At 44.9% G+C, this 13,932-nt stretch overlaps 1 protein-coding gene across 1 annotated transcript in view; it reads right to left on the bottom strand.

Moving 5' to 3' along the window:
* Positions 1 to 13,932, bottom strand: part of USP13 (ubiquitin specific peptidase 13) — a 426,048-nt gene that overhangs the window by 331,304 nt on the left and 80,812 nt on the right. Inside the window, exon 2 of the mRNA XM_063916319.1 lies at positions 3,230 to 3,355. Coding sequence (XP_063772389.1) covers positions 3,230 to 3,355 — 126 coding nt within the window. The remainder of the gene's footprint in view (positions 1 to 3,229; positions 3,356 to 13,932) is intronic.

The raw sequence follows: 13,932 nt of genomic DNA, 5'->3' as shown, positions 1-13,932 counted from the left end.
CGTATTGAGGGATATTGGAAACTATGGGGGGAATGTAATAGGGTGTGAGAATCAGAAAGTGAGAGATTTTTGGAGATTTCTTCTGTTTTAGTGGTAATCGTTTACATGGCAAAACAAGGTTGATTTTGCCATGTGAAGGATTGCCACTTTAAAAAAAACAGGAGAAATCTCCCAAAATCCCTCACTTTCTGATTCTCACACCCTATTACATTACCCCCATACATGATGAGATCATGAATGGACATGTAAAAAAGACAGCCAGCAATCAAACTAGAATAACTAATAACTAAGAAGTGATGGTGATTGGTGGCTCTACAGCAGTCAAACCATTTAACACACCTTGGAGTTCAGTATCATCCACCAAGAGGTGCAGTTAGGTGAAATAGTGCTGCATGTGCCAAGGGGGATGGAGGAAGGAGGGGACTACAGCTGCCTACAGCCCCCTCAGGTAGGTAGAATGATGCTAATGACAGATGGTTTGGGTCAGGAAGCAGATGGTGCAGTGCTTGGTTACTAGCGGAGAACACACAGAGTGAGGGAAAATGGCTAGTACTGAGAGTAGCTCAGTGAAAGGCGCTTATCACATAGTCAGGGGGCCTGGTAATCATGACAATGGGCAGGGTCATCTGCTCATCTCTAGCCTTGTCCACTCCTCACTGTCACTCGCCCATTTCTTGATATGCAAGATGAATGTAGAGGCCAGAGAGTGCTGAAGCCTGATAAGCTGGCCAATAAAATGTGGTAATGCTTCAAGCAGGGCCGGATTAAGCCCTCGGGGGGCCCGTGGCACCAAAGACAGCAGGGCCCCCCAGTGGACCACCAGCCCCCACAGTCCCCCCACCCCCTCCACCCCGCTGCTCACCTCCCGCAGTCACAGGCAACGGGAGCCGCGCTGCAGCAGGGGGAGAAGAGAAGACACCAGGCTACCGGGGTATGAGGGATCCACGCTGCCGGGGGAGGAGTGCGGCTGTGCATGCGGCTTCCTCCCCCCTCCTCTCGGGCAGCATGGTCGGGGACTGAGTCAAGCAATCTCCAGCCTCTGCCGCCAGCAGCATCTCTCCTGGTCAGTCCCCGACCGTGCTGCCCGAGAGGAGGGGGGAGGAAGCCGCATGCACAGCGTGGATCCCTCCTGCCCCGGCAACCTGTAGATCGGTGCAGAGCTTCGGCCGGGGGGCCCATTAAAACAGGGGGGCCCGGGGTACTGACCCCCGGGGCACCCCCCTTAATCCGGCTCTGGCTTCAAGGTTACACTAGACTGTGAAGAATGAATGACAGATGTGGTTCTTTGAGGAGGGGACATTGAGCGGTTGATCAGGATAAATGAGGTTCTGGAGTGCCCTGTCTGGAGTAATGTGGTACTATGGTGACCTGTCTGGGGTAATAAGGGTGCTGGAATACCCTGTTTGGAGAAATTAGGTGATGGGGTGCCCTGTCTGTGGTAATGAGGTGCTGGGGTGCCAAGTCTGGGGTAATGATGCGGTAGGTGTGCCTGGTGTAGAGTGAAGATAAGGAGCAGTGCCCGATGTGGAGTGACAATGTGGTGAGTTGCCCAGTGTGTATGGATAAAATAGCGGGTGGCCGAGTGACCACGCAGAGTGACGAGGGGGCTGGGAGGGGTGTGCAGAGGAGAGTCTTTGCCCAGGTGACTGGAAACTTGGCTCTAGTATACCTATCGTCGCACATGGGGCCCAATTCAGACCTGATCACTGCAGTGCTTCTTTGACCAGCGGTCGATTATCGAACTATTGTACATGCATTTGCACCGCAATGCGCACGTGCGTCAGCAAACAGTGACAGGATGGTGCAAAAATTTCGATCGCACGGCTGATCACAAGGTGACTGACAGGAAGAGGACATTTGTGGGTGGTAACTGCCTGTTTTCTGGGAGTGTCTGGAAAAACGCAGGCATTCCCAAGCATTTTCAGGGTGGGTGTGTGACGTCAGCTCCGACCCCGATCAGCCTGATTTCTTTGCACTGGAGGAGTAAGTATTGAGCTATGCACAGACTGCACACACTGCACAGAATGGGGGGAAAAAACATTGGATGGTGAGTGTGATGCGAACAGTTTTGCAGATGTCTACTGACTGAGGCGAATTTTCACACAGCGTACACATGCAATCGCACACTCGCACGTGGCGAATTCTCACTCCCCTCGGCGGCGACTATCTGTTCGCAGGAACAGTGTAACTTGCAGCACAGCTATCAGGTCTGAATTAGACCCATAGTTCCTATATTTCACACACATGTGTAGGCGTATGGTGTATCAAATTTACCAGCTCCTATCTGTGTAGTGATTGTTATTTTCTGGGTGACACCTAGGTGGATATCCAATTATCCCTGTTAAAACATCGGGTCCGAAAAACTTCAGTTTTTGGCTGTTTTTTCCGACGTTTCACGATTTTTTTTTTTACAGGCGATCCAGATGGATCGCCTGTAAAAAAATAAAACCCTTTCTCCCGAAAACACACAGGTTCAGTGAAACCTGTGTGTTTTCAGGTGAAATAGCCCTGTTTTAGTTTCCGGGGATCCCGCTTCGCCTGCCGGAGGCAGGTGAAACAAAATCCCAGATAAGCCGCGGCACGCGCCGGCTTATCGGGGCTATTTAGATAGCCGCTGGTGGGACAATTAGCCCCGGTAAATTACCGGGGCTAATTGGATATCCCCCCTAAAGTGTAGCACTGGTTGTTTTTGTATCATCTGTTTCTAATAGCTCCAGTAATCTGTATAATGTGAAATATAACTTTACAATAACTACTTTATCAAATAATAGTTTGTCCCTCTTTTGTTTGTTACTATATTCAGCCTAAACACATTAGACAACCTTTCTGTTGTGATGCTCTCTCTTACAGCCAGTGGAGATAAGTTTAGGAAGGATTAGGAATTGTTTTTATAATATGAAACTGTAACAGGTGGTATCACTACAGGCCAAGAATCTGCCTGCAAGTGGAAAATCCAGGAGCGGCTGCCATTGGTCTTATATTTCCGGTGTTTCAGTAGTGTCGTGTAAACAGAGGTTTATCTTGCTGCAACTTAACACTTTCAGGGCTGCGCTTACTTTTACAAACTCACTGACTGAATTAAAGTGGTTGGCAGAAAGCTATGTACTATGCAACACAAAAAAACACCATTAATAGCTTTTTACTTGCACATACTAAATGTTTCTTCTGTATCAGACCTTCATTTTCTTCTGAGTCAGGCCTTGAAAATACATTTTTGGAGCAATCTTACCTGTCTTATGTGGCGTTTTAGGTGCATGTAAACAGATTGTCCTGTCTTCCTGTAATGCCGTTCTACATGTTCTCTCCCAAATCCCAGGAATGTGCTCATGCACACGTACAGACCTCCTTCGGATAACTAAAAGAAAGAAAATTCTACAGTTTAAAAGACTTACTCAATGCTCAAAATGTAAAACAAGCAAAAATCAATGGATTCCATTACGGGATGATAAATGTCATTCAGCAGTTTCACATTAAAATATTGTCTTTCAACCATGGGAAACTCAGCCGGTCATTATGTTAGTTCATCATAATGACTGCTGTAAACAGAAATGGCCTGGTCACCAACCCCCACCTTAACGGGCTAACAGAATAACAGAAAAACAAGACTTAGGGGTACATTTACTAAGCAGTGATAAGAGCGGAGAAGTGAGCCAGTGGAGTAGTTGCCCATGGCAACCAATCAGCACTGAAGTAACATCTATAATTTGCATACTATAAAATTATACAGAGCTACTGATTGGTTGATGGGGAAATTTCTCCACTGGCTCAGTTCTCCACTCTTATCACTGCTTAGTAAATGAACCCCTTACTCTACTGGGTTTAGATTTGCTTCAATAAGGTGGGTTGGCCTTCCCAAATACAGAGCTTTATCAGTTAGCATGTTTATTGAGCCTGACTAGAGACTGGTTCTATCCCAATTTCCTCCCACTCTTGCTAATGATTGAACTTGATATTTCTAGTTCTTCTCCTACTAAAGCTCTCTTTGGCAAACCCGAATGTTAGATCCTCATCAGCCACCCTATCCTGAAACTTTGTAAAAATGTAGTTGCTTTCCTTGTTTATACTTAATTAGCAACCCTTGACTTACCCGACTAACTTGGCTAATATCATCCCAAACCTCAGTATAGATAACTGCTATCTCTCTGGAGCCATCACCCTAAACTATGTGATCAAGGATGGTATTTTGATTTCTTTCTCCCAGCTCCAGATCTCATACAATATTCCCAGAGGGACTTTTATAAGCATCTACAGTCACGTCATTGGATGCACTCTGTTGACTTCAAATTGACCCATATTTGTGCTAGATTCTTTTCATAAAATTATAAAGGAAAATCTGATGTGGTAGACCTTATTGTAATTAGGTCTGAACAATTGACCAGTCTGCATTATGTGACATTTTCAGTGAGAGGTGTGTCTAGTGGATGTTATGATGGTAAGGGGCACTATAATGTGGCACAGTATGAACAGGGAGTACTGTAAGGTGTAATAATATGATCGGGGGAGACTGTACATTGTAATGTGAATTGGGGGTACTGTGTGGCAGAATGTGTACTGGCAGCTCTACAATGTCATCATGTAAACTAGAGACCTACGATAGTTTATAAAATAAACTAGGGCTACTATGGGGCATAAAATTAACTAGGGCGCTACTATGGTTCAGAAAATTAACTAGGGCACTATTATGGGGCATACAATTAATAACTGCTACTGAGAGGTGTCAATAAGCTTTGGGACAGGGGCCGCTTTAATATGTTGCTATGGGGCCCACAACGTCCTGTGAGAAGATTTTTAAACACAGTTTCTGAATGTCAAAATGCATCAATTAAACAGAAATGTTTATAAAACTGGTGCATGGGTTGTATTTAACTCCAGAAAGACTACTGTACATACTATTTGGCCCTTGAGCTCTAAATACATTTTGAGAAACATATTTTGGAGTTGACAAGCTCTTCAACACATTTGTACAGAGAGATTTCTGGCACTGATTACATGGGTAACAGGTGCTGTTTTATCCATAACTTGAAATAGCCCTTCTTCATTTCCCCCATGTGATAAATATGTAATAGGCCATATTGTGATAGCCACTATGGTGCTCCCCTTTCCCACCCACTATACATAAGTCAGAGAAGGTTCATAGGACTATGGAAATGTGAATTCTACTCTGTGACCTCCTCTCCCTTAATTATGTAGTTAATCTGGCAGGGGTATCATTTTGATAGATGAGGGCTGCCTGGTACTCTTCACTATATCTAACTTAATCCAATCAAATATTGGCCTTTTCTACCACCTGGTGCTAATATCTGTCTTTTTTTATTGATCAGTCTCATAGCCCCTTTCACATCTCCAATGCTGGATCCCACACGGGAATTGGAAATGGGACCTTCCCGGGTGGGGGACGGCATTGGAGCCCAGCGCTGGCTTCCCGACCAGACAATATGCCGGGCCGGTTTCCATAGCGGTGGGGGGCGGAGCCGGCAGCGGGGGCAGCACTGGGAGATGAGCTCATCTCCACGCCACCTCTCCCAATGTAGTAAACGGGTCCCGGGTTGCATCAACCCGGGAATAACACTTCTTATAACCTGGGTTGAATTACCAGGTCAGGCGACACGGGAATTCTCCAAGGCCCCTTTTACATTGCACACTGACCCGTATCGACCTGGCAATATGCCGGGTTAATACTGGGTTATTTTTGCGATGTGAAAGGGGTATTCGTTTTGGACTCTTCATTAGCATTTGTTTTCTGCCACAAAGTATTTGTTTGTTTATTATGACACTATGTGTCCCCGATGCCCCCCTTTGTTATGTACCTAGCTCTGAAACAAAAGAACATACACAGTTAAGAAAATACAAAGTGATAGGTCAGCATCTACAAGTTAGTATAAAGTGAACATGATATTACCAAAGTAATTGTGGTGCAGTAAGATTATTACGTAGCAGTAAGTTTATTAAGCAGGATATGGTGATGTACAGTTAGGAATTATAAATAATGTTAGGAAACAACAGTTTGCAGGAATCTATGGCCACCAAACTGTCTTTGTTCTAGGAATAGAATTGCTGCCTAGCAATAGCTGGTGGGTGGTGAGCAAGCCTCTCGTTAACTGCTGGAACAAGGTAAAGTGAAAAGATTTCATTTTGCATGTTCCTACAGTGGAAGGTGGAGTTGAAGGTCATGTTACCACTTGAGCTGCCTACTGCTGGCAGTCCCAAAACAAGGACTGACAGAGCAAACTTTCCTACTTACTGGATACTTACACTGATAAGGGGCAGCCAGGTCAACTATTTGGGAGGCATGGCACAGGAAAGTGGGCGGAGCAGAGGCATGATGGTGCATCATGGTGGCCCTGGCCCCAACTATACAATGCAATTACCGCACTGTGAAACAAGGGAGGTGCCACAATGATGTGATTCAATGAGTATTGAGTCCTCAGCCACCCACACCGTCCACTTCACTCAGGAATAAGGTGGACGCGGACTGGGTGCCTTTTGGAGACTTGCTCACTCTTTCGGGCATCGGGGAAGGCGGGCTGGTATCGGTTGACCGGCGGCCGGGATCCCGGCGGTCAGCATACCGACGCTGGGATCCCGGCCGACAGAATGCTGGTAGGGGGGCAAGTGCAATGAAGCCCTTTGCGGGCTCACTGTGCTCGCCACGATGTGAGCTTGGTGGCTCGCTGCACTCACCACAGGTTCTATTCGCAATCTATGGGTGTCGTGGACACCCAGGAGTGGGAATAGTCCTGGGCCCTCTGCCTGTATGCTGACTGCCGGGATCATAACTATATCCCTGGAAGGCACACAACTTCAAATCATATGTAAAGAAAACATGACCTGGTCAGTTCCAACATGAAGAGTGTTTACTATTAAGTTCAGCAACTTACAACTACAATTAGAGAGGGAATGATAAAGAATGGTAGAACATGACAGCCTCCCAAGGAAGAAAACGATAAGAGTTTGTTAAGGCCACAGAATGTAAAATGCTAAAAGAGACACATCCAGCATAAGAACGGGAATTGAGTCATTTAGTATATTTGGCCTGCACCTTTGAAGTGCATTCATTGAGGCCAAGAATGCCAAAGAAGGACTGATGTCCCAGGTGCGGCAATAACGTGGGCAATAACGTGGACAACAAGGTCTAAACAAAAAGACTCAGTCTAGATATTAACATAGCCATGGCTTATCCATGTGAACGAATAGTGACAGAGGCCAATCCAGCCTCCTGCTTGGAGGTCTATTTCTGGGGCTCAACAAGGCCGGTCCAAAACAAGATGGTGTCAAATCTGAGTCAGTTCGCAAGCAGCTCACCAATACTGTCATCCACACACAGTGAGATAAGACAAGGAAAAGACTTCCAGGCCCCTAGAAACAGTTCTTGGGAGCCTTGTAATTGATCATAGGATCCTAGGAGACAAGACTCTAGAGGGCCAAATGTTGTGAACTAGAAAGAGCTTAGAAAATATGTCCACCCTGACATTATGCAAAACTCTTGGCAATAAAGCCAATGGGGGAAAGGCATATGGCAGACTCATATCCAACCATGGGAATTGCATCCATGTGGAATGCTCCCTGTGTCCACACCCTGCACACGAACTTGTGGGAACTTGAGCATTGGATGAGTCTTCGAACGATCTATTGCAGGAAGATTAAATATTTCCACTATATAGTGTGAAATATGTCTGTTTTCAAAGCCACCCTGTGCAAGGTAGGTGTTGACATGACAGAGAATCAGATAGTTCATTCAGTTCTCTGGGAATGTATTCTGCTGTTAGGTGAACAGGTTTCTGAATAGCTCATTCTCTAGTTTCTAGAACTTTTCTAAAAATAAGGACTGAAGGTGTACCTCTCATTTTGTTAACAGGATCTTTTCCCTATCCAACCAAACCTGAACAGAAATGTCTTGAATGGGACTATAAAATAATGGGCTTACAGTCATTTGGTCGACAAGATTTAGGTCGACAGTCATTAGGTCGACCACCATTGGTCGACATGTACTAGGACAACATGGAAAAGGGTTGTCAAAGTCAGAAAAATATCACGATGCACACTGCCATACTTGCACCTCATACAGGTCCGCGCTGCGCATGCGTGCGCTCTCCCGTGCGTGCGCATGCTCGCTGTTGCGGGCACCCGCAGGCGCACGGTATGCGCATTTACGGTAGAGTTTCTGTGCGCCCAGCGTGCGACTCAATCGTTATATATTTTCACCATATAATGTATTTTGTAGATCATGGTCCCCTTGATAGATTCTGAAAGTTTAGTTAATATAGCATGTTCATGGACAGAGAGATCCCTCTTTGTTTGATACGAAGGGTCAGACATGGGTCATACAGTGGTGTTTAGTATCCATCAGAAGAGTATTTAATTAGCAATATTCCGGTGTTGGTTTGAAGCGGATTAATCGCTCGTGCGAATAGTTATGGACATAAGAAGTTTATGTACTTTTACTATTATTTGCACTTACTTATCCATGCGGCGGGAAACCTAGTTTCCCACCCACCTGAGCAGTTGGAAATGGTCTCAGCCCACCTGTATGAATCAACCTATGACCTTTTGTTATAATGCGAAGACGAATTCCTGTGTCCAATGAACAATGAGATTGTAGGGACCATTGAATTGTATTGTGTGTGGGGCATAAATAGACAAGCCGATCATATCCAGCTCACTCTCTCTTCAACGGTTCTCATCACTGATAATCGGGAGCTGGATATTCAGAAAGGCGCATGCGATCGTTCCTTTGTGCGTAAGTTTTCTCCGCAATCATATTGTCTTTATTGTTATTGTGAGCCATATCTCTCTCTCTCCTCCTCTTTCTCTCTCATTTTCCCTTAAACGTAATTGTATTGTATTGTATTTCCTGTGTAGTCATCTGGTTAGTTAGTCTATGTTATATTGTAGCGTATGACTTGTATTGTATTATTCTTTTTCAAGTATAACATTCATATAAGGCGTTAGACCCTAAGCCCGGTATTTGTGTATTTCTTATAGTGTTAAGTATTTTCAGAGCGTCGGTGACGCTCGAACAGCTTTAAGTTAATAAGGTTACACTGTGTTGCATCTACACTCTATCACTACACTAAGGTTTTCCTGTATAATACATTGTTCATAGTTTACATTTAAAGGTTTAACATTGTGAGCGTTAGCGCCGCTGGTGATCTCCTCGTGGTCCCGAGCGCCCGCTACGCTATAGCGAAACATTACGTTAGTCGGCAGCCAATAGCCTGCCTGCCTGTGATCTCTTGGCCGTGAGCGAACGTGACGCTTGAGCGTCTCGACTACGGCTAAGCGATTGTTGCGCAACGTGCGTACCCTTACGGTACTCCATACGTCAATAGCGTACAGTGTTCTTAGACCTCTTAAAGGGTTTTAAATAAGATAAATATTTAGCTTTATCAATTGGCGGCTCGTCCGTCCTTCACATATCTCTGCTAGGTAATTTCAGCAGACATTATCCATCAGCAAAGGGCGGGAGATCATATTCCTCGTAGTGCTGTCTGGATAAGCGTCTGCTTCGCTTAGTAAAGGGTGCTGAGGGAATCCGGAACCGGAGGTAAGAACAACACGCTAGTGTCTTTTAAAACTGTTTATTTCTGTCTTGCGTACGCACACACGCATATCTGCATTTCTTTTTATTCGTGTATTTTCATATATCACTCTCCTGTTTGCCATTTTATAATTGATAAACGTGCTAAAAGAGATTTGTCGCTATTTCATAGTTAAAGTGTAAAAGTAATACATTAAGGGATAAAGTGCAAAGCACGCACGCAGCTCTACCTAAAGATACAAGGAGAGATTGGTGTGGTGCTCAGTAGATGATCGAGGATCATCTACATTGATAAACGTGTTAATTGTGTTACGGTGAATTTCTGCTTTGCGTACACGTGTTTCTAACAAAGGGCTGAGACTCGCGTACGCAACGCAAAGGCCGACGCACGCAGCATATATTACGCAACGGAGCGTCCGGGTACGCCCACGTAACTCAAATCACACGCTAGTGTTATTTTTAACAGGCGAAAAGGTGGCAACGCGATAAATAGCGCAAGTCTATTTTAGTGTCCGAAATTTAGACTAACAGATCCTTCTCCAAATTTACAACACATCTGGTCTAAAGGAAAGAAATTTCTGCGCAGAAATAGAAATAGAAACAAAAGTGTACATGTGGTGAGTGAGTGTTTGCAATTATACAATTTTTGAGGTTGAACCACAAGAAGTCGAGTTCTCGTGAGGTACATGCATGTAAGTGACGTACATGGTGGCTAGGGAGGCATCCCTTGTTAAACATAAATCTGAGCATTAGAGTATAGCAGACCAGGAGGTCATACTGTAGTACAGACCAGGAGGTCCAGAACAGACCAGGAGGTCCAGGTACAGCAGACAAAGAAGTCCGCTATAGAGACAAGTAGCACAACACCAGGAAGGGTTGGTGCGGAACCCATATAGGCCATAAAGCTCATGCTGAAGGAATTCGCAGCCGTAATTTTCGATTCCGCTGGTCGCTCCGTACATAAGATTAGTTGCTTATGTGCAGAACGATTGTACCGCACGTAATTGTGTGCGTTAGTTAGTCTGACCAGTGCCATTTGTGTACGAAACGGGTCATAAACGCTATTTGTACATTCTAACGTGATTTGTGTAATTTTTTTTATTTTAAAGGGAGGTTCGCCAGTCACTTGGGAACTATCCAACAACCAAAAGTTACTGGAAAGGGTCAATGCTCTGCGGAACACACTCACATGTTCCAGTAAATAAAGGTTCATAGGGGCCCTGGGTCGAGTACGCCAGCACTAGGACAGTGTGTAGGTCGTATTGGTCGGCGTGGGCGAGTGAGTGGGGTACTCGGTAAACCGCCACCGTCAGCCTATCGTGAACATTTTGGTTTTTGTAAGGGTTGGCTGAAGAAAGCAACACCTTCAAACTATGGGGGCCAATTGTTCAGGTAGGGGGCGATCAACCTCGGTTCGGGTTGATTCAGTAAACCGACCAATCGGGTCGGCAAGGTATGTAATGTGTGAAAAATACGGGTCACACACAGAAGTTTTATGTGATGAATGGGAGAGAATGACGGTACATGACGGGGAGAAGTTCCCAAGAGTAGGCAGCTTTAGCCCAGAAGTGTTACAAAATTTAAGGAGGAGGATATGTCTCATTAAATCAACAAAGAGACGGATCAAACATTATGATTATTTGCAGTTATGGCAACAGGAGGGTGAAATACAGAGAGGATTGGCTCAGGCGGCGGGATCTAACCCTATCAGGAAACTGATAGCCACGGCACCACCGCCACCTTACATAACGGGAGAGAAATTGGTTGCGGAGAAGGACGCACTAGGGTGTAACAAACAAACACTTAGCAACTGTGTAAATGTTAATAAGTTAACCAATGCAAGTATTAACCCGTGCAAGTTGTACCCTGTTTTGAACTTTCCCCAGGAGTGTGATCAAGAGGACGAATCGGCAACAATATCGGCGCTCTCTCTAGCAGCCACCATATCAGAAACTACAGTAGGCACGGCCCAACCCTTAAGATTAGTAACAAAGGCCCCTAGCGGAGGGACAGGTGAGGTCGTATCTACGGGTAAGTACGGCACCATACACTATGCTGAAACCATTTCACCACAGGCTGTAGAATCTACACAGAATGATGTTGCTAGATTAAATCCTGTTAGGGTGATAGCTGTTCCAAATGGGAAAACAGACACCACAGGAGTCACTCCCATTAGGAACATTGCCATGTATAGCCCATTTTCCCGAATGGAATTAAGAACCATAGTGTCTGAATTCCCTGACCCTAGGAAAGACTTAGTTGCTAGCCAGAAATACATCAGAGACCTAGGGAACACTTTAGAGCCCAATAACAAAGACTGGCAGGTATTGCTGAGGGCTTGTTTACCCTCCAATGTCGACTCAGCTCAATTTTTAGCTGACTGTGGATTGGATCAGGATGTACCTCTTACAGATGTGTACAACAAAGATAATGTAAAAAGGATAAGTTAACAGTTAAAGGAGTATTTCCCAGCTGTAGTTAAATGGAACAAGATATTCTCCATTAAACAAAAAGAGTCAGAAACAGCTGCAGAATATTTTCACAGGGCATTACTAGATATGGCTAAATACACAGGCATAGAGGACATTAAAACAAACATAAACCATCGAGAAGTAGCAGTATCTGTACTAATGGATGGTTTAAAAGAAGCATTAAAGACTAGGGTACAGACCACGCAACCATGTTGGCGAGGTCTGTCGGTGGCTACTTTGAGAGAGGCAGCTATTGATCACGATCGGAATATCACCAGACACAGGGAATTACAAGGTGATAAATTAATGGCCGTAAGTATACAGGCCCTGACCACAAGGCAGCCTTTGTATAAATCACCAAACCCTGTGGGTAAGTCAAATGTGGTAACTTGTTATTCTTGTCATAGACAGGGACACATTGCACGAGACTGTAAATCGAGAAACATACAAAAGTCTTATCAAACCCCTAGACAACAACACGACACACGACATTGGGATCAGGGTCCACAGAGACGGAGTTATGAGCCACATACAGGGGAAACAAAAAGATATCCCCCAAAAGGAGGCTGGCAAGCTTCTGGCAGTTCCCAGTTAACCGCTTCTCAAGTAGTTGCTGCCAGCGGGATTCAGGGAGGTCACCATACCCAATAGGGGTGTGGCCACACCTGTAATCTGCAGCCAGTAAAATTGATTGCAAGTCTTGAAAGTGAACCCGAAATTGCAATTAAGGTAGCTGGTAAATCATTAAACTTTCTTGTAGATACGGGGGCGGCCAAATCAGTGATAAATTCGACAGTGGGCATGAGAACCACTGGTAAGACAATTCCAGCCATGGGAGTAACGGGGGTAGTCCAGCATTACCCTGTTAGCAAACCAGCCGAGATTACAATAGGGCCGTTACATACCAAGCATTCCTTTTTGCTGGCTGCATCGGCACCGACTAATCTCCTGGGAAGAGACTTATTGTGTAAAATGGGGTGCATCATTTATTGTACTCCTGAAGGTGTATTCTTGGACATACCTGAGAATCACGCTCAGGAAGTGCGAGACATGTTAGACTCACCATCAAAATTAATGTCACATACCATTATGACAAATAGGACTCCATCCCAGGTAGAAGAAATGACATCCCAGATACCAGAGTCACTTTGGACTAAAGATGGACAGGACACTGGATTAATGGCAAACGTAGCTCCAGTAGTTGTACAAGTAAAAGATGGTAGGATAGCTCCAAAAATCCCACAGTACCCTCTGAAGCCAGAGGTGGAGTTAGGAGTTTACCCAGTAATAGAGCGCTTGCTACAACAGGGCATTCTGGTAAGAACATCCAGCACTGCCAATAGTCCCATCTTCCCTGTGAAAAAGAGTGGGGGGAGGGGTTACAGGCTAGTGCAGGATCTAAGGGGGATTAACAAAATAGTTGAGAGTCAGTTCCCCATAGTGCCAAATCCAGCTGTCATCCTTATGCAGATCCCTCCCACTGCGAAATTTTTCACTGTTATTGACCTCTGCTCCGCTTTCTTTTCGGTACCCCTACATCCTGACAGTCAATATTTGTTTGCATTTACATACAGAGGAGTCCAATACACATGGACTCGATTACCACAAGGTTTCATAGACAGTCCAAGTATATTTTCCCAGGCTTTGCATGATTGTTTACAGTCTTTCCAACCAGAGAGTGGATCAGTATTGATACAGTATGTGGATGATTTACTACTGTGTTCAGATTCATTGGAAGCATCCCTGAAGGATACGAAACAGCTCCTGTTTCATCTTTCAGACACAGGACACAAGGTTTCCAAAGACAAGTTACAATTATGCCAAACTAAAGTAAAATATTTGGGACACTGTCTAACACAAGGACTGAGACACCTGACCGCTGATAGAATTCAAGCAATTAGAGACATGACTCTGCCTCAAACC

Source organism: Pseudophryne corroboree, chromosome 4, assembly GCF_028390025.1.
Source record: "Pseudophryne corroboree isolate aPseCor3 chromosome 4, aPseCor3.hap2, whole genome shotgun sequence".
Classification (NCBI taxonomy): Eukaryota; Metazoa; Chordata; class Amphibia; order Anura; family Myobatrachidae; genus Pseudophryne; species Pseudophryne corroboree.
Note: the sequence above shows the minus strand (reverse complement) of the source record. Positions and strands in the feature narration are given on the sequence as shown.